This window comes from Hyalella azteca, unplaced genomic scaffold (assembly GCF_000764305.2).
Source record: "Hyalella azteca isolate HAZT.00-mixed unplaced genomic scaffold, Hazt_2.0.2 contig656, whole genome shotgun sequence".
Lineage (NCBI taxonomy): Eukaryota > Metazoa > Arthropoda > Malacostraca > Amphipoda > Hyalellidae > Hyalella > Hyalella azteca.
In genome coordinates, this window is record NW_025930995.1 from 58,049 (window position 1) to 84,624 (window position 26,576).

Here is a 26,576-nt window from a genome sequence, read left to right on the forward strand (position 1 = left end):
ACGGAAATCCTCGTGGGTTAACCTCATATAGTTCAACCATGCCACCACGTACGTCTCAATAGCTGCGAGACGTGGATGAAAGTAATAGAGAGAGTTGGTCTCATTTGTCTTGTCTCGTTCGACGTGTCCAGCGGCTCTGAGAAAATCAGCGGTCAGTTGCGGCAAGTTTTCACTGTTCCTTTTACCACGTTTTACTGTTCTCTTTCAGGATTCATGGTAGTGTGTCCATAATAGCTGCCGAGCCAGTTGGGCAAAATATTCCAGATTGAAACAGCAATGTTTCAATCTGGATAGGCCATGGGCCTATTTCAATTCAATAAGCCATGGGCCTATTTCTTCAACGCCGACACTTCTATTCTATTCTAATGTTGGCTGCTGGACGTTTATATTCCTTATGGCCAAATCTGTTTCAACGCATCTCAAGTCACAGCTACACTCACTGAAATTATATTTACAATATATGAATTTACATAAAAAACTTGGGTATTTCATTTTAAATGAATTGAAACTTGAATGAATTGGAGTCAAGTTTCAGCCGTGGTCGAGAGCGGACGCTCGTGTTTTTGCGGTCCCAGATTTTTAACTTTTAACTTTTACTGTGCAGTTTTCGGAACTCTTTTTGCATTTTTTACGATCCATGTCAGTGAATGACTGAATTTTCAGTGAAGTCAGTAAAAGAGAGTGCGAATAGAAAAAAAGCCTATAGTAAAAGTGTTTCCATCTGAAATAACGCGATTTTAGATACATCGAGGTTCGCCAAGCAAGCGAGGGCAACGTGCACTGCCCTGCCAGCGTAGAGCAATAGAGCCCTTGTTTTATGCCCAAGCTTAATTCCTCTACTCTGAACACCTTTACAGCCTCTGACTGAAAGCCGCTTATTCTCAAGTTTGTAACCGAGTTTTTACAGCACTTTGGAAACTTCACAATTTTTACTCAAATTGATTCAGTTTTAACTTGTGTTTTTTAGCTCTTGCATTTCATGATGGCAGGTCAGAGAAGAAAAAAATTAAATGAGAAGGCCTCCAGTCCTGTTAAACCGAATTCGAAGATTAAATTGCAAAATGAGCGAGGAGAAATTTGTAAATTTTGCAAACTGGGATCGCTTAACGTAAATGACGCTACAGTGGCCTGTGATCGTTGCGGAGATATCATCTGCAACAATGGTGCAAAGTTGAGCAAGACAGACTGCTCGGTTATTCGCAAAAACAAGTCAGTACACTGGTACTGCCAGGACTGCCAACATCCTGCACTTAGCGCTGTAAAAAGCGAAAAAATGGTGGAAGAGAAGTGCTCTTCTATGTTTTCTGTTTTTAAAGCCGAAATTGAAGAAACCAACATGCAAGAGTTGAGAAAGAGAGCCGAAATGGAGGAGAACCACAAGAAAGAATTGAGCTTGTTGCGTAGCGAATTACACTCGTTACGAAACGAGCTTGTGGAAATGAAAGCTCATCTGCACAAAACAGACAATAGCGATAAAACAGAAGGCAAAGGCCGCAAAGAGGTCATCTCTGATCTCGCCAACGAGAGCACTCGTGAACTGCCGGATAGAGAGAGAAGACTTAACCTTGTTTAGTTCAACGTTCCCGAAAGCAATGCTTCAGATGCTGAATTTATTACTGATTGCTGTGCCAAGGCACTTAACGTCGTTGTGAATATAAAGGCATGCAAGAGGCTGCGATCGAAAGACGCTACCACCTGTAGACCGCTGCTTGTAACTGTGCAGGATACAACCCAGGTCGGACATGTGCTTAAGGCTGCGAGAAAACTAAGTGAATTCACGGAGTTTAATTCAGTCTTTGTTAAGGATGCTACCCCTTTAGAGAGAGAAACTTTTCGCAAGAAATGGCAGGAGAGACTCAGGCGGAAAAGCATGGAGACTCGGGTCAACCACTTTCACGATGTCAAGACTACACCGACCGCACACGGTCAGTCAGCGGAGCTAGAAGACAAGTAAGAAGTCATGTCCATAGAACCAGGCTTGTAAATAATGTAAGAAATAAACGCATGAATCAAAGTGAAAGTGCACAAAAAGCTTTAAAATGTTTTTACACGAACTCGGATTCCGTTTTGAACAAAAGAAGTGAACTATTAACTGTGATTGAAAACGAGCGCATAGACATTATTTGCATTACAGAAACACTCCCTAAAAATCACGGAAGGGAAAATTGTAACTGTTGAATTTCAGTTGCCAGGTTTTGATTGTTTTCATAACTTAAATGAAGAGCAGTGCAGTAGAGGTGTAGCTTTGTGGGTTAGAACCTCTTATGGGGCCCAGCAAGTCAAGTTATCTGCAGAACATCAATCAGCTAGAGAATCAGTGTGGTGCGAACTTACTTTAAAAGGCAAAGATAGCCTCCTCATAGGCGTCGTGTATAGATCACCAAACAGTTCTTCTGATAACAATAAAGTACTAAACAGTCTTTTACCGAGCATGACTTTCCTTAGGTCACACTCGTTGATCGTTGGTGATTTTAATCATCCAGAGCTAGACTGGATAGATGGATCCTCTCCAAGGGAAGAGAATCACCCAGCATCCTTGTTCATGGAGTCAGTAAGAGACTCCTTCCTAGTCCAGCACGTTACCAAACCAACCCATTATAGAAGTAAACAGACTCCCAATATCCTAGACCTGGTGTTTACCAGTGATGAATCAATGTTGGATAAGCTTCGTCACGAGGCTCCGTTGGGCAAAAGCCATCACCAATCATTGTTTTTCAGACTTAAGTGCTGTACAGAAAATACGCCTCGGAAGCGTGAGCGTTTGAATTTTGCGAAAGGCGACTATGATAAACTCCGTGAAGCAGTGAATGCAGAGAATATTTCGAACTGTATTAAGGACATGAATGTGGCTGAGTCATGGTCACTTCTCACATGAATGTGGCTGAGTCATGGTCACTTCTCAAGGACACGGTTATGTCCGCAGTTGATGCGTGTGTACCTAAAATTAAGCTTGGTGGAGCCAAAAAACTCGGTGGATGAACCGTAGTTTTAGCTAAGCTGAAAACAAAGAGGGAAGCATACCAGCAATATTTGAGACTCGTAGCGATGCTGACTATAACCTATACGCAAGAGCTCGAAATCAAGCTAAAGAAAGCTGTCGCACCGCAGTAAAAACCCTCGAAAAAAGTATTGCTAAAAATTCAAAAAAGAACCCGAAAGACTTCTTTTTGTACGCTAGCTCGAAGTGCAAAATGAAGGACGGTATTTCTGATTTGAAAGTAGATCAGCGAAAGATATCCTCTGATGAGGGCAAAGCTAACGTACTTAATCATTTTTTCAGTAGCGTATTCACTGAAGAGGACTAGAACAGTATTCCAGCTATTGAGGAGCGCAGCTGGTTGACTGGGCTGATAAGTGGCAGCTGCGTTTTAACGCTGATAAATGTAAAGTTATCCACCTTGGCAAGAATAATGAACAGCAAGATTACAGTATGAGAAGACACGGTTGCAACGACAGACGGAAAAGGATTTAGGATTTAATATCAACAATGAGTTGAAATTTTCTAAGCATATTGAAGGTCAAGTTAATAAAGCCAATAAACGACTTGGACTGATCAGACGCTCTGTGCTGGAATAAATCCCAGCATTAGCTTAACTATTAGTTTAGTTTTAATATTTTTTAGTATCCGCGTACACGGACAGGCCCGGTCCGGGTTATTTAGAAATTTTGGCGGTTAGAGAAGCGTCGATCCCTGTTCCTGGGATAAACAACGGTGTGACGCGTAGACGAAGCAACATTTGTGAGTTATTTATCGTGACTAATTATGTTCATGTTGTAGAAGTGTACTGTTAGCAACTGTCTGCAATGCGACTCTGTGAAATCCAAACATTAGTTTGAGATATTTTCCCTGGCCAGTAGCTTAACTTGTCCTATGCAGTATTACTTAGCATATGCGACCTGTATTTTATAAGAATTCTGGTGTTCAAGACTCTCGGATAACATGAATACTTTCTGATGAGTTCTGTCACTTTCTGACAACTGTGCATCATTTTCATGTAATTTTGCCTGATTTATCAGTGATATGAGCAAGGATGTTCAAGCATTGTTTACTGTTTCATGATGTTCTATCTCATGATGCACAACCTGAAAATTATGTTCTGTTTCATTGAATCCGGTTAAACTCATAAATGATCTTGATACTGTCAATTATTAGCAGTTTTGCCCCATTTATAACGTGTGTTTGTTTTTTCTGAGACAGATTTTCTAGCTTACTGCAATATCAAAGTGATTGTGCGAATTAATCCAATTTTCCATGTTTATTGAATCAATTACTATTTTAAATTCACTTGTGTAACGTAACCAGTCAGTTTGTACTGAATAACCCTGAGCGGAATTTTTCCTTGATAAAATTTTCCTGTTGCCGCCTAGATGAGAATTCTGAACATTCCTAAGTATCTTGAATTACTCAATCGTTACCGACTAACGTTCTTAGAATTACCTTTTAATACTAATTTTAAGTTCTGCCTTCTTATGGTACTCTGTTTTGCAGAGCACGTCATGTGAAGATGGACTGACAAGAAGTACAGTAAGATTCCAAAAAATCTGTATTTCATTCTCCGCAAACCATCTGCGTCCTCTGGCAATGAGGACGCGTCACGCTCTTTCGAGTTCCTAGATGCAGAAACGATGAAGCAGTTGTTTGTTGCTGTCGTGCGCCCGGACCCAGAGTTTGGAAACGTCGTGTGGTCACCGAAATTTGAAAAGGACAACCATTTAGTAGCGAGTGTTCAAAGACGCGCAACAAGGAGGGTTCCGGGCTTGAAAGGCAAGTCCTATGAGGGAAGATTAAAGATTATGAAGCTTCCATGCCTCAGTTATCGACGTCTGCGTGGGGACCTCATTGATGTATACAAGTATACCCATGGCTTATACAAGGTCCCAGAAGGATTACTAGAATTTTAAACAAGAACCAACACCAGGGGCCACGGCTATAAACTAAAAAAACAGCGTTGGAACACATCCATGCGACAACATTTCTTCTCGCTTCGAGTCACCGACATGTGGAACAGCCTCCCTGATAGCATCGTTGACGCTCCGAGTATGAACATCTTCAAAAACAGACTAGACGAAGCTATGCAGGAGCATAGCATATGTTCAGTCTTGAAATGCCTAGCAAATTACGGACCAGGCAATAAGTCCAGCAGCTATCTCAATCAATCGTCAGCTATGGAACGATCGGATTCCAAAGGCCCGATCCCTTGTGAATCAAGTCACGAAAAGTTCAAAAATCGGCAACAGGCCATGGGCCTATTTCTTCAACGCCGAGACTTCTATTATAAGTAACAAGCAGGTATCACGGGTACGGAATGTTGACCGCCACATAGTATCTTGGCCGCCACATAGAAGTCAATGTTGATGTCGCGCACTAGCACGGGTCTCCAGAAAATGGAGGCGGTCTAGACGCCTAACGATGGCTTTCCGTAAAGGTCCAAAAAAAAAACTTGATGCTTCAGTGAACATTTACTTCAACCACCGTAAATCCTGCACGATCAGAAAGCAATTAGAGATAGTGCAGATAGAAATGAAATCAAATATTAAATTTATTATTATTGTGCTTTCAATTGTACTAATTTGTGACTTTCTATGTAAATTATAGATTCTACGAACTGACGATGGAGCTGGACTCTGAAACGTTTTCCATAAAGATATGAACATTTGTGGTTTAATCCTTGCTTTTAAATTTTTGGTTAACTTGCGATTTAAGCAAATAAGTGACATCAATTATTTGGTATCTGTGTATATATTTTGCTCATAGACAACTTTATTCTTTGAATTGCATCCTGATTGAAAACTTTCTATGTTAACACTGAGCATAGACTGCTCACCTCCACACTTATCTTCAAATGATTTGCCACATAGGTATATTTTATTGAATTTTTTCAAAATAAAAATCATCACAACAATCATTATTTGAATCTAATCTTATGTAATTTTCTATTTGCTTAAAAACACTGTTCTCCAGGAAACCTTATTCTTCTGAATCTGTTCATATAAATTTATATTTTATATACATTTAAATTATTTGTTGTAAGTGCAAGTATTAGATAATGGGTAAGGCCCGACGTCAGCGCAAGAAATACCATGCTCCTGCTGTTGGTGGGAATATTGCAACTGGGAATAAAAATGAATCCGATCCTACAGAAACTATGTCTACCTCTGAAGGCAACTTAGGCATCTCCAGGAATAGAATCAGGTAATGAATCATTTTCTATAAAAATTTTTTATTCAATTTTGCTAGATCCAAGAATAATGTAAAACTTAGATCATCCTCATTTATTTCAGTCCCTTCAGCACTTGTCAAGAAATCACACTTTCATGTATATCTGTTCAAGTTGTCAATAGGTTTGTCCATTTTGTTTATTATGTCCTCCTTTTGGCTATATTGCATTTTTAGCAATGCTCAATTGAGTTCTTTCTTACTTATGATCATAATTCATGCAATATTCATCACTTTTCACATTTGTATTATTGTTTAGATGTATATTCATATCTTTGCATGTGTGGGGTTTTATCTGTCCCTTTAAATTCTAAATTTCATGTTTTATGGAGACAGATCTGACTTGTTTGCTGGTCTGAACATGAATCTGCAAGCAAGTCTTGAGACTCGGTCCCTGGCACACTCAGACATGGACACAATGAGCCTGGCCTCCATGCGCAGCACAAAGAGTACCTGCAGGGATGGCAAAAAATTGGACAGGAGGAAACAAAGACGACAGGATCTTTTGGAAAGTAAGTAACATTCATTACCAGTATTGCTTCTTATTATGAGTTGAATTTGTGCCATGAGAATTATACAGTTTTAAAGTGTGGTACCTGCTTTAGAGAAGGGCTTATTTATGATTAATGATTGTGCAATTGATTTTTAGTTATAGATTTGTAGCAGATTATATCAGTTGGGCAGTATTTTTTTATAGGTATATTTCATGAGAACAACATAGCAGTGCCATTTTTGGTTATTTTCCTTTGAGAGCTAATCAAAATTATTCTGTCATTTAAAGCTATATGAAAATTGCTATTCTTGCATTTGAAGATAAAATTTTGATTAAATGATATTGTTTAATACAACAATAATTTTGCCACAATTGTTATTCTGAAATTTGTTCCTATAAACTTTTAAGAACAAGTAGTAGTGGAATATAAGCTCAAATAATTAGAAATAATTGCAGCAGTGACTTTGCATAACCATAACAATGATTTTTAGTGGGTACCATCTTGAAATTCCTGGTCTGCAACACGTCCTAAAGAATACTATTTAAACATGTTGTTTGTTATGATTTTTATAATTTGTTTTATATATGGGTATGATTACGAGGACTACTTTTGTTTGATTAAAGAATTGCGTCCTACTTCTACTTTATTTCTAACTTCTCTTTTAGTCTTGATGTAGTGATTGCAACCGAAACTATGTTTATCGATATAAGGGTTTGCGTCGATAGTTTGTATAGTTATTTCAAGACAAAATAGCAGAGCAGATTTACGATGATCCGGCGTGGCCTGCGACCAGTAAGGCTTACGGCGTGTGTTAAGAAGTGATAGTATGGGGTAAATTCTGTGTAGTAGGACCTGTTGACAATTGACTATTTGATTCAGCAGGCTGTGGAGTGAGATAGGTGTTGCTTAAAGTTGATGTGGGGAGATGACTCAGTTACCTACAGCTTCTTGGGTGTGAGCTGAGTTTAGTTATTGCATTATAGGATAGGCGTTGGCGCCAGGGCATATTTACGAGCTAAATTTGTGTTGTAGGGCTGCGCTCCCTCTTGGAGCATTGATACTAACTACTTATGATCCAAATTTCGAGCAGATCCGTTCAGTATTGTATGAGTTATGTGTGGTTCGGTTGCGCGTGTAGTTAAGTTTTCCCATGGGTTTTGCTCTTTGAGTCCGCAGGAGAGTTCGCAAGCGGGTCCGGAAAAGTGTCGATTCGGTAAGCTTAATGTTCAACAATTCGGCCACAATATGCCCGTTCTTCACAGCATTCAAAGATTACGCAACTATAATCTCTTCACTGCAGGTAGAATAAAAATTAATGGCTCTAAATAACATTCACCCCCATCAGGGATACTTACCTATGATCTGACAGTCTAACTTTAATCAGCTTCAGCTCGTGGGTCAACACCATTTTATCGTCGACAGTTCTCGCCGTATTTTAATGACCCGTCTACACGAAGTCTTCAGTTGCACCGAATGAGCAGATTCATCTGGCGGCGAATAAAGTAGCATAAGGTGCTTGTACACGGGGATAGTGCAGACGGCTAGTAAATCTGGCTAGTGTCGATCGCTTGGTGACTATCCGGCAAGTAAGCCTGTACACACAAGGAGAGTAGAAGGTGCCGCTATCTTCCCGTTCGCGCCCGCCAGTGCGTCGTTAGAAGCCATCGAGTGAGGTACGCGAAGATGGATAGTGGGATCACCTTCTACAACTCTAGACTGTACGTCGTTATTATACTCTTTATTCTAACCTTTAAAAATGCAACGTCGGGAACAACTAAACCCTGACTAATAAGGTCTTCTTTCAGTTTCAAAATACTCGTTTCTCTCTTCTTTTTTTGTTGGAGTAACCGGGACGCCTGTCGGAGACCACCACTGCCGTGCTTCGAATGGACTATCATGATACCTTCCCTGAAGAACGTAGCCTACAATAAATCTTGACTGTAACGTTATCAGCCGCATGCCACCAGACTGATCACATCCACTGAATTAGATCAATCAGCCCACAGGAAAATAAGCCTGGCGTCGTATGGCCCAGCGTCGTCTGCCAACACGCGAAAAAATTTTACACCGCCCGGACGGAGCGCGCCGGAGCCGTCCGTATCTGTCCCGTGTGTCGAACCAGCCCACGGTCGAACGGCCACGCGACGTACGACGATAAATTTTGGAACAGAACTATGCTATCTGGAACCTAACCCCAGATGCTGTGAGCTAAAAGTTACGTAATTTAGCGAAGCTGCGGAAGTCACTCGCTGGCGAACGATAGAGTTTGGAACAGAACTATGCTTTCTGAAACCTAACCCCGGATGTTGAGCTAAAAGTGACGGTCTGGTGGTGCACGGCAGGATGCATGCAGTTCCACTGGCGACCTGGGCTGGTTGGTCGCAGTCTGTTGTTCGCAAGTTACAGTTCGAGCTAAAGTCGGCGGGTCGCCTGACCACCACTGCCCTGGATGGAATGGACCATCCTGATTCCTGCCTTCCGGAACGCAGCCTTCAACACTTCAAGCTGTCCGTATCTAAGCCGTGGGTCGAACCAGCCCTCGGTTGAACGGCCACTTGTAGAAGGACGATAAATTTTGGAACAGAACTATGCTATCTGAAACCTCACCTCAGATGCGGTGAACGTAAAATTACGTATAATTTAACGATGCCCAGAAGTCAGATTCGATCCGCGGCCTGGTGGTGCACGGCAAGTTCTATGCGAGGCCGGAGGAAGACAAAGCCGAGTGGTTCACGGCTAATTGGTGGATGTCCGGAGAGATCCAAAGCGCTCGATTCAGGGCTTATTGGTGCACAAAATTGGTGGTGCACGGCTGCGCTCCCAAAGTCGGGGTATGAAGTGATGATTCGATGCAACGTTCAGTGGTGCATAACCATTACTCTCTGGGCCATTCGCTTCAGAATGTGGTGGCGTAAAGCTCCTAATATTTAAAGCAAGATGATGTCACGGGCTGGTTACCGACGGATGGCTTTATCCGCGGCTGATTGGTGGTCATCCGGAAAAATGCGAGGCGTTCTTTTCAAGGCTGATTGGTGTACAAATTTGATGATGCCCGGCTGCGTACCCCCATGCATAAATCCATACTTACATAACCTTCAGTCTTGTTCTGCATAATAGAGATGGGCGAGGAATCTACTCCGGCTCCCGACGTTCCACCGCAATCATTCGTTTCCCTTCCTTTCGGCTTACTTGAACTCTTACACGTGAATAACTTGTGATCCTCACTAACGCACCAAATACACGCTCCGAATTCCTTCTTAAAATCACGACACTGCGCCAGTGCGCCTACACGTGTTCCGGTTTGCCACTAAACTGGCAATGCACACAGGTCTAGACGAAATACGCATTGACTGACGTGATTAATTACGGCCAAAAGTAGGCTAGAACAGTTATAAGTAAAATGCCCCATCTGGTTGCATTTGAAGTAACGCCTTGCCCGAACCACCGAACACTTGCACTTCATTACTGTCACTGACTCGCAGTCTCACTAGGTACTAGGTAGTCACTACTCACTTTTCAGCTCGATGAATTAGGTACTTCCTAAGTTCCTAATCTTATCTACGGGTAATTAACAAAAATGAACGGTGCACAAATTCACAATTAGGCCACAGGATTCGGATTTTAAGTGTATAAAAAATGTATCACTTTTGAGCTATGATATTTCATTCATAGACATGAGTAAGAAAATTCCAATCCTGAATTTACAGATTTTTCATCTCTTTGTTTGATTTTAATCATTTTATGGCTGTCATTTTTTGTAGATGTAGATTAAATAGGCCTATGTACCTAGCTAATCCAGTAAATCCACCAAGCACCATGGCATCTACCGTAGTTCTAGTCAGCGTTGCCAGATGGTATATTTCTATACCAGATTTCACAAATCTGGTATTTTCAGAAGGTGTCTGGTATGAACATTTTAGATCTGGTATATTTGCCTAAATCTGGTATTTTTCTGGTATTTTCTGACTTACTGCAAATTTACTGCATTAAGTTCCACCTCTGAAGTTTATTCCTCCAACGTAGGCGTTGATTATATAGATTAACATCAGAGTGGCGCGACTAGAGGTTTCCCGCCATTTTTTGGAACCGCAAGTTTACCGCTTGATAAAATAACCCCAATTTAATTGTTAGCATTTAACAAAAGTGCTTAGTGTAATATGAGCATGAGAGTGATGATCCTCGGTTGATTACTGATCAGTGATGAACTGATGATATGGCCTAGGACGAGTGAGGTTGTCGAACCGTTTCTCTGCAACGCAAGCTCCATCATTTTTGTTTGGTGGTTTTGAATTCTAGAGTGCCACTTGAATTCGGGGGTGCCATTCAATATTTCACTAATCTTGACAATTATCATCCATTCAGGGAATTGGCTGCCTACTTTGACCTGTCTCCAAAGCATTCGTGGTGCACGTGTTCTCACAAGTCACTTATGTGAAAAACAAGCAACAAAATAAAATTTCAACAAAGGTACTGGAGTTCCTTATTCGGACCAAAAGCTATCTGCTCAACCGCAACAAGTGATAACACTCGAAATGTTAGATTAATGCAATATGCAAGCATGTACGAAAATAAGCAAAATGAAGATGACCTGTTTCCATGGCTTGCTCATGTTGAGCGAAGAGGAAAAAGTGCCACAATGACACTGATAAAAATGGAAAAAGTGTCAATGTAATCAAACACAGGAAAAGAAAAGTGTCAAAATGTTCTAGAGGGGAAAAAATATAACGTGTTCAATTTGGATAATTATCGTCAAGCCAGACAACTGCACAGTACATAAGTTAATTTTTTTCTAACCAACGTTTCTGACGAATAGTTTCATTAAATTTTGAGGTATTAGTCTGTTTTTGAACGATAGAATTTCTGGTATATTTCCGGTATTTTGAGCTAGGCAATCTGGTATTCTCGCCAAGAAAAAACCTTGCAACTCTGGTTCTAGTGTAGTAAGTGTAGCTACTAAGCTACCTACCAACTACCTAGTAACCTAGCTAGTAGCTACCAAGTGAGAAGTGACTACCAGGTACCAGCTACTGTACTATTAAGTTAAATTGGTTACAACTTACAATGGGCAATTCAATTGCCAATTTGCCATAATAAACAGTTTAAACTACCTATAAACTTCAATGTATTGTCAATAACTTAGCCTATTAGTATTAGTTTTAGTTACCACTCACTGCTTGGAAGTTGGAACTTGGAAAGTTGGAATGGCTGTTACCTGTTAGGGCAGTCTGGGCAGAGGCTGTCCAATCAGAAATTCAGAATTAGAATTTTTCTACTTATAGCCTAAATGATATTATGATTTCTTGCAGCTCTAAATGGACAAATTTTTCATACATTTGGCGATTTGGGATCTTGGTGCCCAATTGTGCCCTTTTGTCAACAATTAGAATCATAGAATGGAGGAAATTCATTGCCTGCAACTGCAAGTTGAAAAAAAATTGCTAATTCATTACCTCCAATTTCAAAGGCTGCAAATTGTCCATAAAAAGTACAGATTACAGAATATGTATGATTATCAGAACTTCAGAACTATTTATAATTTTTAGGGTTCAAATTTCACATAATAATTACAAAGATGCTCTGTGTTTTTAAAATGCTTGAAACTGAAAGTTTAGTTTCAGTTTTGTTTCTAAAATTATTTCTTCTGAAGCTAGACACGTCACTTTTCACATTTCAATGATTCCACTCGCAGTAGTTTTTTTTGTAAAATTTTTGCATTTAAAATATGCATTCTCTAATGGCTAACCAAACCAATGAACTGTGCTGGAGTCTGGACTACTATCTCAGTCTGAAATTCATAAGGCACAGAAGTTGCACTTGCAGCTTGCCCATGACCTATTAGTCTTCACGGCTCACACAGCCACCCTTGACAATTTGACATCAGCTTAGAAGTTGGAGGCTGGTGTGAAAGAATCATAAAGAATGTACAGTCACTAATTTGAATATGTGAATGTGCGTAACCATGTCATCCATGTGTGGAGTGGATATGATTGCACTGTTACATAAGCCATAAGGTGCTTATATGTTATACCAGAATGCAGTTAGTTGCGTGGATTAGTTGAGTTGCCGCAACTAATGTGATGATTGATGTCTTCAGAGGTGGCAAGTTGTTGCATTGCACCCAGGTCCCAGAGCACCTCAAATTGTTTTCAGCCAGTCCAGTCTGCCCAGTGCCCACTGCCCAGTAGTACCTTTGCCTTCCTAGTGTGCAGACTGTGCACAGCTCTGTTGCGCTCTCCGCTGCTGTAGTACGCACAAGGAACAACTGTGCAATCCTTGCTCGCTTTCACCATGCACCCATCTTACACAACATTGCACTCTGGACTAGCATTTACAGACTGTACCAAAAAACACTCTCCTTGTGTATAGGCTCTCAGCTGGCAAAACTGTAGTGGACTCTACTAATCTACATGACTATTCACCCTGTGCATAAGCACCTTATAGCCACAGCAGGCATCACTAAATGATATATTTCATGTTCACACAATGCAAGAAGATATTTGCATGTGATTGGCTGATTACACATGTGTTTAAACTATTTTTGGTGCATGATGCATTTTTAACTCCACATATTTCATCTCAGTGATCTCACACATCTAAACACAATCAAGAGACATAAAATAACTATATTAATTTCTGGGCACTCAGCACCGTGTACATTTTACTAACCATGAGAGTGATGAGACACATGAGTCAGTTGTGGCTACAGTGATTCAATGGCCAATGCTACTAGCCGGGGTGCAGAGGGTGGATGCAGTCTCGCCAATATATGGGTTTTTAAGCCCAAAGCGTCGCCAACCATTTTCAAGATGTGTCGCTGGGTAGTTTTTAATAAAAAGGCATTTACGCTGAGTAATGAAAAACTATTTACAAGCCACTAACTTATTTACAAGGTTGCATGCACATGTTATCCCAAATAACTAAATTTACCCTAATAACAGTCCAATTGTACAGCAAGTGTCAACTGAACATGTGATAATGCAGTCTGATCGCTCTAATGTGACCACAACTACACAATTGTAAACTTGTTTACATTTTTTTTGGCTGGAACTCATTGCAAGTGATTTCTGGACAAGCTTCACTTTATCCTGATCCATCCATTGTAGTACCGGAAACCTTACTTTTTTCTAAATAGTTGGCCGAAGACTGATAAATATATTGAATGCAAGAATTTCAATCTAAATGTGTCGGCAAGATCTTCTGAAGGCGTAAATTTTGCTGCAGAAGCGTCGCCAAGGATCTTGCAATATTCATCCACTCTCTGCACAGTGGGCTACTAGAGTAGTTGAATTGCACTGACCCTAGGCAAATTATAATAACCATAAGTAGGCTGCTGATGGTCTATGACAAACCATAAAGTTAGATGAAAGCTAATTGTGAGCCCAAAGCACCAGTGCCAGTGGATAATATTAAAATAGAATGTAACATTTGGTATCTGAAAATTTAAAAGCAAGGATTAAACCACAAATGTTCATATCTTTATGGAAAACGTTTCGGAGTCCAGCTCCATCGTCAGTTCGTAGAATCTATAATTTACATAGAAAGTCACAAATTAGTACAATTGAAAGCACAAAAAACACAATTAAAAACCAGCTCCTGTTAAATACTCCCCCGGTCCCGCGCATGCGTGCTAGGCGGCTCGAGCTCCACCCCTTAATTCAAACTCCGCATCTCAACCCCCAAATCCCCCTATTCTTATCTTATTTATTCCTATTCCTAATCAGGTATAGGATTAATTCAATTGCCATTTTATTGTAGCAACAGATAAATTTCATTATATGTGTGATGCATTTGGTTCTAGAATAGGTTTCTGTCATCCAACATGAGAACCCAGACCCACAGTCACAATACTGTTCAATAAACTTATGATTCCTGTAAACTTTCTTGGTTTGATTTATCAAAATTGTAATTTGATAACTATATCTAATGAACTTCCCCAATTGACAGTACTAAATTTCCGGAGAAGTCTTGATGAAGAATCATTAGCCCAGAAAAAACGGCAAAAAACGGCTGTTGTGGGCGACATGAGGCCGCTCACCGATGCCCTGCCCTCCCTTGAACGACTGCAGAGCCTGGCCCAGGTATTATTGTTAACATTTGCTAATAATGTTTTTCGAAAACGTTAGTGTGTTGTGTGATAAATCTAGAAACATGATTGATGATATTAAAACTGCATTAATGAGTAGCAGGAAGAAGTATGAATGACCTGTACCTGTATGGTCATTGAATTGCCTTGTATGGGATGTTACATTTTGCATTCCTTCATGGTATATAAATCATTTTTACAACACTTTTCTTTAACTTCACTTCTTGTTTGTCTGTCTGTCTGCTACAAATCTTGTAATCAAAATTTAACACACTTCTACTTATCCTATCGATCTGAAATTTTGCATACTTGTTTAAAGTTGGAGACAATGCATGAATCAAATGTCAAAATAAACGATGTTAAAAAGTAAAATTTTTTTTTTCAATATTAAAAAATTGAAAAAATAATTTTGTCAGCTACAAATCTTATAACTGATATTTGACACACTTTTACGTGTCTAATCTGAAATTTTGCACATTTGTGTGAAATCAGAGGCAATGCATGAATCAATTAACAGAATAAATAATTTTGAAAAAAATTTATACCTATATAAAATAGTATATATATTAAAAAAATTAAAAAGTAAATTTTTTTAATTTTCGAAAATTAGATGAGAAATTCATTGTACATCTGTAAGATTGGAGATAATGGATTCTTTGGAAGTGTTGTCTTTAAAAAGTAATTTTTAAACGTATATTATCTGTATTTAGTTAAAGTAATTACTATTTAGTGGATTATTTTAATAAAGTTACTTGGTGCATTAGAAATTAAAAGTAGCCATGCAATGCGATGCGATGGTAAACATAAAGGAAAATATATAAAATGTAATAATATATATACCTATTATACGTATATTTCATCTGAAGCGGTTAGGTTAAGCTTTTGTAGGGACAGCAGATGATTAAGTAAGAATGTTCTTTTTGCCTTACATTTTGCTCCTATTTTATTTTTTAATGTTCACAGATTCAGAAAGCTAAGGAAGAACATCAGAAGAATTCCAAGAAACAGAGTAATCTTCAGAAACAATTGTGAGTTCAAATATTCTTTGTTGCTAACTCTGAAAATAGTATTTTGGTAACATAGAAATTTCGGATCTAAACTTCCTCAAAGCATGTCGGATGAAAATTTATTTTGGCAGTTCAGTTAATGCTGGAAGTAATTGCTCTAATTCAGTCAAAGCTGTAAATTTGTTTCGGCGGCAGGCACTAGGCAAGTCAAAGCCGTAGATTTATTTTAGCGGCACTTGAGTCAATGACGTTAATTCATATCGGCAGTAGTTGCGTCATTGCCATAAATTCATTTCAGCAGTAGTCGAGCCATTGCCGTAAATTCATCCCGGCAATAGTTGAGTCAGCGCCGTAAATTTAAAGCGACAGTAGTTGTCATTGCTGTAAATTTATATCGGCAGTAGTTTAGTCAACGCGCAGGTTTCGTGTGTTGAAAGTTAAATTAATGTCACTATTACATACAGAGTCGACGACGTGGCAACGTTCGTGTCCATCGCACAATACAAGGATTACCAGAAGGATATGTTCAACCTGGTCGGCGTCTCCGTACAAGAGCGGCTGCGGCGTGCCCAAGCCGGCGAGGATGATGACGATCCTAAATGATTTGCGTCGTGATCGCAGTCGTTTATGATTACGGTTATTAATTTGGCTCTTACGATGGCGGCGGTCATGAATGACGACGGCCTTCAATAATAACGGTCGTTACTTAATAGTAGCAACTGTGAACGATTACGGTCATCAATGATTACGGTGCTGAATATACTAGCGATCATTGATAATGACGGTCGTAAATCATGATGTTTCAACTCATTACTGCAGTCGTTAAAAACAAAACTTGCTGAATATTATTTAATACTATTACTATTAGGTGTATCATACATAATAAAGAGGTTATGAACAGTGCTTCTAATACAGAACCCCATAAGAGTTATGGATAACATTACTGGCTGGAGATTTTTTGTGGTTGTTTTTTTTTTTTTGGTATAAATACGCGTTTAACCTGTTGTAAACCTATTCTCGGGCCTGTTTGTGATCGCCACCATTTTTGTATGACGCCACCCAGTTCTCTGTAAAGTGTATGAGCGTAAAGTTTTTTTCATTTCGATCCTGATACTTCAAGAGACCAGGCGCGGAAGTTGTCTCACATTTCTGTAAATATTATTGCTAAACACCGGAATGCTGAAATGTTGACCACCTGATCATGATCGTTGACGTAGGCACAAGACATTAGACCTTTTTAGGGTGTAGATTGTACTGTGTGTCATCCTTGACTTAATCGTAATAATCGCGTTATCGCTACAATGACACTGCGCTTATGTTCGGTCGCAAGCCTGCTCAATGCCAATAATTGCATGGTAATTGTTATCTAAGTACAAAACACAACACTTCACGAAAAGCGAGTCAAGAAGATTATCATCGAAACTAAGTCAAGAAGATTGGCAGAGACACCTACATGCGTTATCGTTCATCGTAAAAAAAAATCTACACACAAAACATGTACCGGCGCTCACCTCAGTTGCTGGTGAAGGTAACGCGTCATTTTTGCATTGCCAAGTCACTTTTTTAAGGGTTGTTTTGCGAAGTTTGGTGTTGTTTAGTTCATTTGTATATACAATTCAGCAGTCGGTGATAACAGTGGAATGTTACGAAATAAACCTTGATTTCTTTCGAGTGGAGGGCAATGTTCTTATGAGAGGACGTATGACTCAGTATCTGATTTGAGGGTAACTTACGGAGCTGTTTGATTTGTGATGCTGCTAGAATAATGTTATGTTGTCGCGCCGCTGTGGTTTAATGTAATTTCATGATACAAATTTATTCTCTCTCAACGGTTAATAATTATTTATTTTCTTTGTTTGGAGTAGTTCTCAGCCCAGTATTTCATACCATTGTTAATTTTGCATCTAAGCATGACAAAGTTTCTGCTGAAGTGTGATGAGCTCGATTATTCTAAAAATAGTCAATTCAGCCGGCGAAAAGCACAGCTCCACTCAAGGCTCACTCTCTGATTAGATTATTTGTTTATCTGTTTGTTTCTTGGTGGGCAGTGTCAAAGAGCGACCAATGAGCGGCGAGGCCTGGCAGTATGTGTGTGTGTGGCAGTATAGTGTGGAGTTTGGTAGCATAACTTCTTGTGGACTCTGCGTGAATATAGGGTAACTTGTAGTGGAATGCTCTGTGGGGTTAGAGTTACTTCATGTGTACTGCCGTGAGCCGTTATGGAAGGTTAATTCTTGTGGAACGTCGTGTCAAGTTATGGCAACTTGTATCTACCACTTTAGGAAGGTTTACTTGTAATGGACTGCTACGTGCGTATATATATGGTTACTTCTAATGGACTGCTACGTGCCTATAGATGGGGTTACTTGTAAGTTGTATTGGACTGCTACGTGCGTATAGGTAGGGTTACTTGAAGTGGACTGCTACGTGCGTATAGATAGGGTTACTTGTAATGGACTGCTACGTGCGTATAGGTAGGGTTACTTGTAGTGGACTGTTGTGTGGGGTTAGGTAGGGTTACTTGTAGTGGACTGCTGTGTGGGGTTAGTTAGGGTTACTTGTATTGGACTGCTACGTGCGTATAGGTAGGGTTACTTGTAGTGGACTGCTGTATAGGGTTAGGTAGGGTTACTTGTAAAGTTGTAGTGGACTGCTACGTGCGTATAAGTAGGGTTACTTGTAGTGGACTGCTACGTGCATATAGGTAGGGTTACTGGTAGTGGACTGCTATATGGGGTTAGGTAGGGTTACTTGTAGTGGACTGCTACGTGCGTATAGGTAGGGTTACTTGTAGTGGACTGCTACGTGCGTATAGGTAGGGTTACTTGTAGTGGACTGCTGTGTGGGATTAGGAAGGGTTGCTTGCAGTGGACTGCTGTGTGGGGTTAGGCAGTGTTACATATAGTTGACTGCTGTGTGAGGTTAGGTTTGGTTACTTGTAGTGGACTGCTGTGTAAAGTTGTTAAGTGTTAATTGAAGTGGACTGCTGTGTCGAACTTAGGAGGGATTGTTGTCATGGGCTGCGTTTAATAGTTCCTTCTCGTGAATAGCGTTGTGGGGTCAAATTTTTTTTCACTGCAGAATTTCAGGACTCGTTGTTATCCTTCCATAGGCGTTGAAGATTTATGTAAGGTTCCTCATCTGTAGAGTGTTTTAGGGTTATCCATGGTTTTTTCCCTGCATATCGTTATCGCTAACTCAAGGCTCAGATTAAGCTCAGTGTTATCTCTATACGCAATCTATATAATTTTTTACTTATCAGGTATAGAAGGTCACCAACCGCTAACGTGCCAAGATGTTCAGGAAGACGCTCTTCCCTTCAGCACGGTACTTACGTACCGTTTCCTCACCTTCTGCCAAGCTCTTGTCAACCACCACCCGCAACCTCTGCTGTAATGCCGAGGCACCGTAAGTACCTCATTATCATTCCTAAATATTAAAAGTCAAGTATAGCGGTAGGCATTTTCAAATTTAGTTTACACGACAATAAAGTTTCAATGCATTTAAATATGCAAGTCGCACTGAAATCATGGTGGAATCGAGACTAAAACGTATTTATGTGTCTAGGTATTGACATCAATCCGCAGTCCAGTCACTGATGACCCTTCAGGCATATAAAGTCACGAGAAGGTCACCATATTCACGGTGGTTACGATCCATATCAACCTTTCATTATTTTTTTCAATGCCCACCAGGCAGCGATTGCCGACGTCTCAAGCGGACACCCTGATGGACATTGGTACGCGGCCTTTGTTCAACTCCGATCACGACCTCCTACGACAGGCGGCGCGCCGATTCTTCACCGAGGAAGTTAAGCCACATATGGCGCAGTGAGTGGCTATTATATATCTAGTATGGCGCTGTCAATTAGATCTTTCCAAAGTAAGGTTGTCAGCGAGCAAATATTTGTGCCACTCTGATGTGTATTGCACGATTCACCGTAGGTTAGGTACCGTACCAATGATTATATTGAATGCCGTCAAGATAATTTGTAGTCGGTTATCTTGCTGCCAAGCGTCGCGAGTGTCAGTAGTTCGTTGCTAACAAGCCAGCTGTTAGACAAGCTGAAACAATATGCAATTACTTACTACTCACCCATAAATGTTTGGCAGAGCACCCTACCATGTCCACCAAGCAGACCACTTCCAATGTTCAACGTAAGAGCCCAAATCTGCGCTAATGACCACAAGAATCCCAGAGTTTATAGCCCCAGAGTTCACGACCCATTGTTTACGTCCCAGTATTTCACGACTCGAGGTGTACGTCCCCGTTGTTCCAAGAATTTATGTCCCCGTTGCTCCCAGAGTTTATGTCCCCGTTGTTCCCAGAGTTTACGTCCCCGTTGTTTCCAGAGTTTACGTCCCCGTTGTTCCCTGAGTTTATGTCCCCGTTGTTCCCAGAGTTTACGTCCCCGTTGTTCCCAGAGTTTACGTCCCCGTCGTTCCCAGAGTTTACGTCCGTGTTGTTCTCCCGCAGGTGGGAGGTGGACGGGCAGGTGTCGCGGGAGGTGTGGAGGAGGGCGGGAGAGTTGGGCTTCTTGGGGATGAACTTTCCCGTCGAGATAGGAGGCAATGGAGGAGACTTCCTCGACGCTTCAATTTTCATTGAGGAACAGTTCAGTCACCATCCTCCCCGCTTTTTGTTATTTTTATTGCACTGCAATTTAATTTTTAAAAGTAGTTAAATACATTTAAGGAGCAATGGGCTTTTCCATTAACTACTTTTTAAAGCCAAAGTAGGTTTTTGACTAGTTAAGTTTCAAATTCAATGACATTTCTCGATGAATCAGTTTCTCTTTCAGTCAAATTCGCTATGACTTTTGAATAATGAAATTCTTCGATTAGTTAATTAAGTTTGATCAAGAATTGACTGAATGGGAAATTTTGCAATTTATCAAGTTCAACGATTGATGAAATTGACCTGCTGATAACTGGCAGGTTCATTGCCCACCTATCATGTCATTGAAATATTGACTGATACGCATGTATTGACCATACAGTTACTGTCCTCGTTACTTGAAGTGGACTGCATAGACTCACTCGCCAGTTATTGCGTACAATTTATTTCTTGTGTCACTCATTATGTTCACTTAAATATCATGTCATAGTGATGTCGGCGCTGAAGAGTAGGCCTGATCTGGCCTGTCGTCGATTCTTGTACTTTTTGTGACTTGTCCACAGGAGATCTAAAAACAGGTCCTTCGACCGGATCTTCTTCAACGAAAAGTACAAGAATCGGCAACAGGCCATGGGCCTATTTCTTCAGTGCTGACACTTCTATTCTATTGTAATTCTAATTCTGTTCTATTCTATTCTATTCTCCAAACTGACGATAGTTTGAACTATTTACTAGACTTCCACCTGGTTCGATATGGTCCTAGGCATTTCAAGTCTGAACATGTATTTCTTCATAGCTTTATCTAGTCTGTTCTTGGACGCGTTTATACTCGGAGCGTCAACGTTGTAATCGAGGACTTACTTCACTTATTACGTTTTCGTCTCTTATCACGTTCTCTCCACTTGTTATTTCCTGGCCACTTACGACGCACTCTTCACGCACAGGGGATATGCACAGTCTTCAGGCCCTGGATTTTTGCTGCACAGCCATATCGTCATGCCGTACATAACGCGGTACGGAACCCCGGAGCAGATCTCCCGGTACCTACCGGACATGGTGGCCGGTAACAAGATCTCAGCCTTAGCCATGACCGAGCCTGGCGCCGGCAGGTCAGTTACCGTCCAATGCCAGTTGGTAACTTGCATTGGGGTGCCGGTAGGTCTATTACCGTACAATAATAGCTGGTTGGTTACCGTCTGATCTCGGTCGGTCAGTTATCGTCTGGTAAAGAACTAGAGGTCTGTTACCGCTCTGTACCGGCTAGTCAGTAACCGTCAAATGTCAGAAGGTCAGTTACTGACAGAAGTCGTCATGTCAGTTGACATTTTAATGTTGATGTTAGTAACATAATGAGAAGTTTCTCTTTATATGTAGGCACCCCATTTGCTCATTGGCCTGCAGTGAAAAATATCGATATAGTAGTGGTAGTAGTTGCCTGCTACTTAAAGTGTGGTGGTGTATCTAGCTTCGCAAACATAATTCCTGTCCGACCCACTAGTTCCTATCTACCTTTCAATCGATCATACATTCTGTGAATGATAATGATAACATAACTTAATGATCAACTAATTTTAATTTCTCTGTTAACGTACCCTGAGATTGCTGAATTCCCGTGCTCTGCTTTTCAGTGACTTACAAGGGATCAAAACACGGGCCGTTCGTGATGGCGATGACTGGATACTGAACGGGTCAAAGACGTACATCACCAACGGGTCACTTTGTGACGTCGTGCTCGTCGCCGCAGTGACAGACCCGGACGCCAAGTCTCGCGCCCATGGTCTGTCTTTATTCCTCGTTGATGCTGGCACTAAAGGATTCAATAAAGGCAAGAAGCTGCAAAAGCTTGGGCTCAAAGCACAAGACACATCCGAGCTATTCTTCGAGGACGTGAGGCTTCCGAAGGAGGCGCTTCTGGGGACTGAACTCAACAAGGGCTTCCCCCAGCTCATGCAAGAGCTGTCGCAAGAACGACTTTGTGTGGGCATCATATGCATGGCATGGTGCGAGGCGATGTTCGAAGACACGCGTAATTTCATCAGAGATCGCAAAGCGTTCGGCAAGAGTCTGACGAAGATGCAAGTGATCCAACACAAGATGGCTGAACTTAAGACGAGCATTTGCGTGGCGCGTGCCTTCACTGATCAATGCATAGATCTGCACACGCAGAAAAGACTCGATCAATACACTGCTGCTATGCAGAAATACTGGTGAGTGGTGCAGATTTTTTGTGACCCTTTGTTGTGGCCGAAACTTGTTTGCGATTTCCCTGAATATGGTTCCTCCTTGTGGTGACTGTTGGAGGAGTAATCAGGGATGGAGGTTTATTAAAATCTGATTAGGATTGTACTCAGAGATACATTGTTGATTTGTCTCTAATATAGTGTTGCCACACTGTAAACCTAAATCCTAGTAGATGGATACTACACTTTTTGACGAGGTTTCAGTACCTCTTTGTATCGGTGCCCAAATTGTCGTTTCCTCACTAATGTTGTTCCCCAATAGTTATTATTATTCCTTCTTGTTGCAGTTAGGTTCTTGCCGTCCCTGTTGTTATAGTCCTCTCCTGTTGAGTTCTGCATTTACTGCGGGTTGCTATCATAACACATCTATCATAAAATATAGATACATCAACTTTTCCATTGAATTTCATCACTTAAAAGAGCCATGCTGCATCATTCAACTACTTTCACCATAGTAAAAACTTCACCAAAACTCTCGTGTCTCCTTACAGGGTGTCAGACCTGGCGAACAAGGTGGCTTACGACTGCCTGCAGCTGCACGGAGGGTCGGGGTATATGTTGGAGTACCCCATCTCAAGAAGCTACGTCGACATGAGGGTACAGACCATCTTTGCGGGCACCAACGAGATCATGAAGGAAATCATAGCCAGGTCCATCGTGGCTTAGGAGTACTGCTATTGTTCTTTCAATTTATTCTGATGCCATCTAAATATGCGTATGAATTCTATACGGGTAAAAATTTTCTTCAAATACTGTATCTCTTTAATTTCATAACGCTCTCAATGAGTTTCAATTTGTGGCTGAATTTCAGCAACATGATGGTCTTTAATTCATATTGTTATATTCTGATGTTTTTCGTTTTTACATCTAATTCCAAGATGAATATTAGATGTAGTTAATCGTTAGTTTAGGTTTGTGAATTTGTGGTCCATATACATACATGAATGCACTATAAACCTTGATAAGTTTGTAATTTAAGCTGTCACTAATTATAAATAACCATTATAGTGAAATTTAAATGTCTAATTATACGGAAAACTTTTAAATTCACAGAGTAAGAAATATTATTGAAAATTTACACGTAATAAATTTATTTGGTTTATTGTCTTCTTTAACACGCAGCCCACAGAAGGGGAAATAGATGAAATTCTTAGAAGATATTTTGATGCCAATTCAAGCCTTGCAGCTCCCAAGTGGTCTAGCACTCCAAGATTGCCGGAGCGAGTTGTGGGTTCATGCCTCAGCAAGCTGTGAAGATTCTAAGATGCCACTTGTTTATGGCGCTATGCGTCGATGGTGTCAGCCTTTATCATGGCAATGGATGTGGTGTCATAAACACATTTCAACCTAAAATTTTCTTAAAATAAAATATTTATTTTAGTCTTTGATGAAAATATGATTTTTTGCATCTCGTCCAAACCCGCATGTGATACTTAGGAGGCAGCAAACAAGCGCTAACTTAAAAGACTTTCCGCATAGCCTGGAAGTAAATTCTGATGATGCATCATATTGTGGGTTTCTTCTAGAATGCAGCAATTTGAAATCATTGAATGTAAGTTTTGAATTTACTTTGACAATAATTAGGTACAGATAAATTAAATATTTTAGTTAACATACGAAAATATTTCTTACAATGCATAGTTGGAAATGTTTAGCCCATCTTAATTTACTGAGCAAATCAGCGATAGTAACGAATAAAAGATCATCAAAAAACGATCAAGTGACTGAACAATGATTTACAGTTCAAACAACTTACATTCTGGATTGTATTTAAATGTTCTTTTAATACTTCTCAAACCATATTACAGATTGTAAAGGACTTTCTTGTTGGCTAGTCCTTTGGGAACGTTTGCTGAACTATTCTAAGACGCGGCCCATCATGGCAGGGTAAAAACGAGTATTCCATGATGTACGGTTTCTAGAAAGAAAAGGACAAATATACATAAGATAAATATACAAGAAAAAGGATACGCTAATAACATGAAATATTAATATATGAACCAATATAAGACAATAATTAAACAGGATAATCAATAATACACGAAAACAAACGATAAATCGAACGAACCGAATAGCTTGGTAAACTGCGTGGAGTAGGCTAATGCTATTGCTACAAGTTTCAGAAAAAGAAAAAATGGCGGCTGCACAGATTAACTATTATAATTAAAAAATAATTTATTATAAAGAAGAAGTGTTGCTTTATATCCGTCATTCGCTGTGACCTCCGGGCTGTTCCGGGGGAAAATCGTTCATTGTTCGTTGACGGTATTTGCGAGTGAACTGAAGATGAAGTGGGATACATCATCACTGAACATGCGTTGGCTGCGCGCAAAGAACATGTTTATGCACAGACAAATTGTTAGGCTTTGAATTAAGGAGATGAAGAATATTAATCTCAAATACTTGTAAGCAAATAGTCGAATCCAAGCAGTGACTTCAAAAAAAAAAAAAAAAAAATCACGGCCCACAACTATTAGTGGTCGTCTCTATCTTGCTTATCGACGCTATCCTCATTATCGTTGAAATTATCGATGTCACTGTAATTACCTTTCCTCTTGCCGGCAATGCCATTGCCTTTAATAAGGATTTTAATTATTGAATAATCACTTTGTTCTTAATAATATTCTTCGCACTGTACAATATGATTATAGGTCGCAGCGACGTGTTCAGGGAAACGATTTGACTATGCTGCACTGCCTATAATTTTTTATAAGGCAAATACTTTAAATGAAGCCGGAAATGCAGAAAAAAACTATTCATTTGATGTATTTTTGCTGTGCGCCGATATTTGCCGTACAAGGTAAATAAACATAGATGTAATAAAGAATTCAAAATATGTTCATGTAGCCAGGTGGCCCAGTGGGTAAAGTTCAGAATACTATTATTGGAGCAGAGAGGTGCCTGTCTGAACAGAATCGGCAAGGAGGCCAAGCGTTTACGCGACCGTGCAGGAGTGGAAAAGTGAGTTGCGCGTTCGAGACCGCAACAAGCTGTGAATTTCCTGATATTTACTGAAGCCGCTATTACTATTATGCTGCGAGAAGATGCTTGCAATTTGGTGTCATCTCTCAAATTATATCTTCGATTATAAAATACATTGTATCAATTTTATGTACCCTTAATTGTAGCTACATAATAATATTTCCCACATTTAAATCGAATTTTTAGTGCAAAGCTAATAAAGCTCTGTTCAAATGGTTAAAAATTGCTATAGTCAGTTACCGGTCCGACACTTCAGCGAACTCGCGTGCGAACTGGCCTGCGAACCCGAATGCAAAACCTAACTTAATTTTCAACTCAAACACCCATAAATCCGTCAATAATGAACGGATTTTATTCAAATTTGAAATATAAGTAGATAATATCAGTAATTTGTGGACGGAATTTTTTCAGATTTTTACATAACATCAATAAAATTTTTTTTACATCAATAACTTTTTTTGTTAATACGGAAAACCTAACTTCATTTTCAACTCAAACACCCATAAATCCGTCAATAATGGACGGATTTTATCCAAATTTGAAATATAAGTAGATAATATCAGTAATTTGTGGACGGATTTATTTCAGATTTTTACGTCAATTACTTTTTGTTAATGCCACAAAATACTGAAACTTGACCTGAATTATGAGTGCCTGAGTTGAAAATGAAGTTAGGTTTTCCGTATTAACAAAAAAGTTATTGGAGTAAAAATTTGAAAAAAATTCCGTCCACAAATTACTGATATTATCTACTTATATTTTAAATTTTAATAAAATCCGTTCATTATTGACGGATTTATGAGTGCCGAGTTGAAAATGAATTTAGGTTTTGCATTCGAGTTCGCAAGCGAGTTCGCTGAAGTGTCGATTCGGTGAACTCGGAGCGCCAAATGCACGCTTTGCGCAATTCCTTCACTTTTAACTGTTTCAATTATG

General features: G+C 39.9%; 2 protein-coding genes across 2 annotated transcripts; both read left to right on the forward strand.

Moving 5' to 3' along the window:
* Positions 1-174: 174 nt before the first annotated feature.
* Positions 175-23,695, forward strand: LOC108681914 (long-chain specific acyl-CoA dehydrogenase, mitochondrial-like). Its single transcript, XM_018170993.2, has 7 exons — positions 175-197; positions 19,064-19,209; positions 19,497-19,631; positions 20,278-20,415; positions 21,363-21,527; positions 22,047-22,625; positions 23,150-23,695. The coding sequence occupies exons 2-7, from the start codon at positions 19,097-19,099 to the stop codon at positions 23,322-23,324; spliced, it is 1,305 nt and encodes a 434-aa protein (XP_018026482.1). The 5' UTR covers positions 175-197; positions 19,064-19,096; the 3' UTR covers positions 23,325-23,695.
* LOC108681915 (ribosome biogenesis protein SLX9 homolog) lies at positions 5,999-16,890 on the forward strand. Its single transcript, XM_018170994.2, has 5 exons — positions 5,999-6,193; positions 6,554-6,729; positions 14,656-14,789; positions 15,758-15,822; positions 16,266-16,890. Exons 1-5 carry the CDS (start codon positions 6,048-6,050, stop codon positions 16,402-16,404), a joined length of 660 nt encoding a protein of 219 aa, XP_018026483.1. The 5' UTR covers positions 5,999-6,047; the 3' UTR covers positions 16,405-16,890.
* Positions 23,696-26,576: the final 2,881 nt, after the last annotated feature.

Bases quoted from the DNA above. Each gene is read 5' to 3' on its own strand.
- LOC108681914 (XM_018170993.2), top strand. From the start codon at position 19,097: ATGTTCAGGAAGACGCTCTTCCCTTCAGCACGGTACTTACGTACCGTT. The intron at 19,632-20,277 runs GTGAGTGGCTAT...GTTCTCCCGCAG, and splicing joins GTTAAGCCACATATGGCGCA to GTGGGAGGTGGACGGGCAGG. The intron at 21,528-22,046 runs GTCAGTTACCGT...TCTGCTTTTCAG, and splicing joins ACCGAGCCTGGCGCCGGCAG to TGACTTACAAGGGATCAAAA.
- LOC108681915 (XM_018170994.2), top strand. From the start codon at position 6,048: ATGGGTAAGGCCCGACGTCAGCGCAAGAAATACCATGCTCCTGCTGTT. The intron at 14,790-15,757 runs GTATTATTGTTA...TAATGTTCACAG, and splicing joins GACTGCAGAGCCTGGCCCAG to ATTCAGAAAGCTAAGGAAGA. The intron at 15,823-16,265 runs GTGAGTTCAAAT...TATTACATACAG, and splicing joins AGTAATCTTCAGAAACAATT to AGTCGACGACGTGGCAACGT.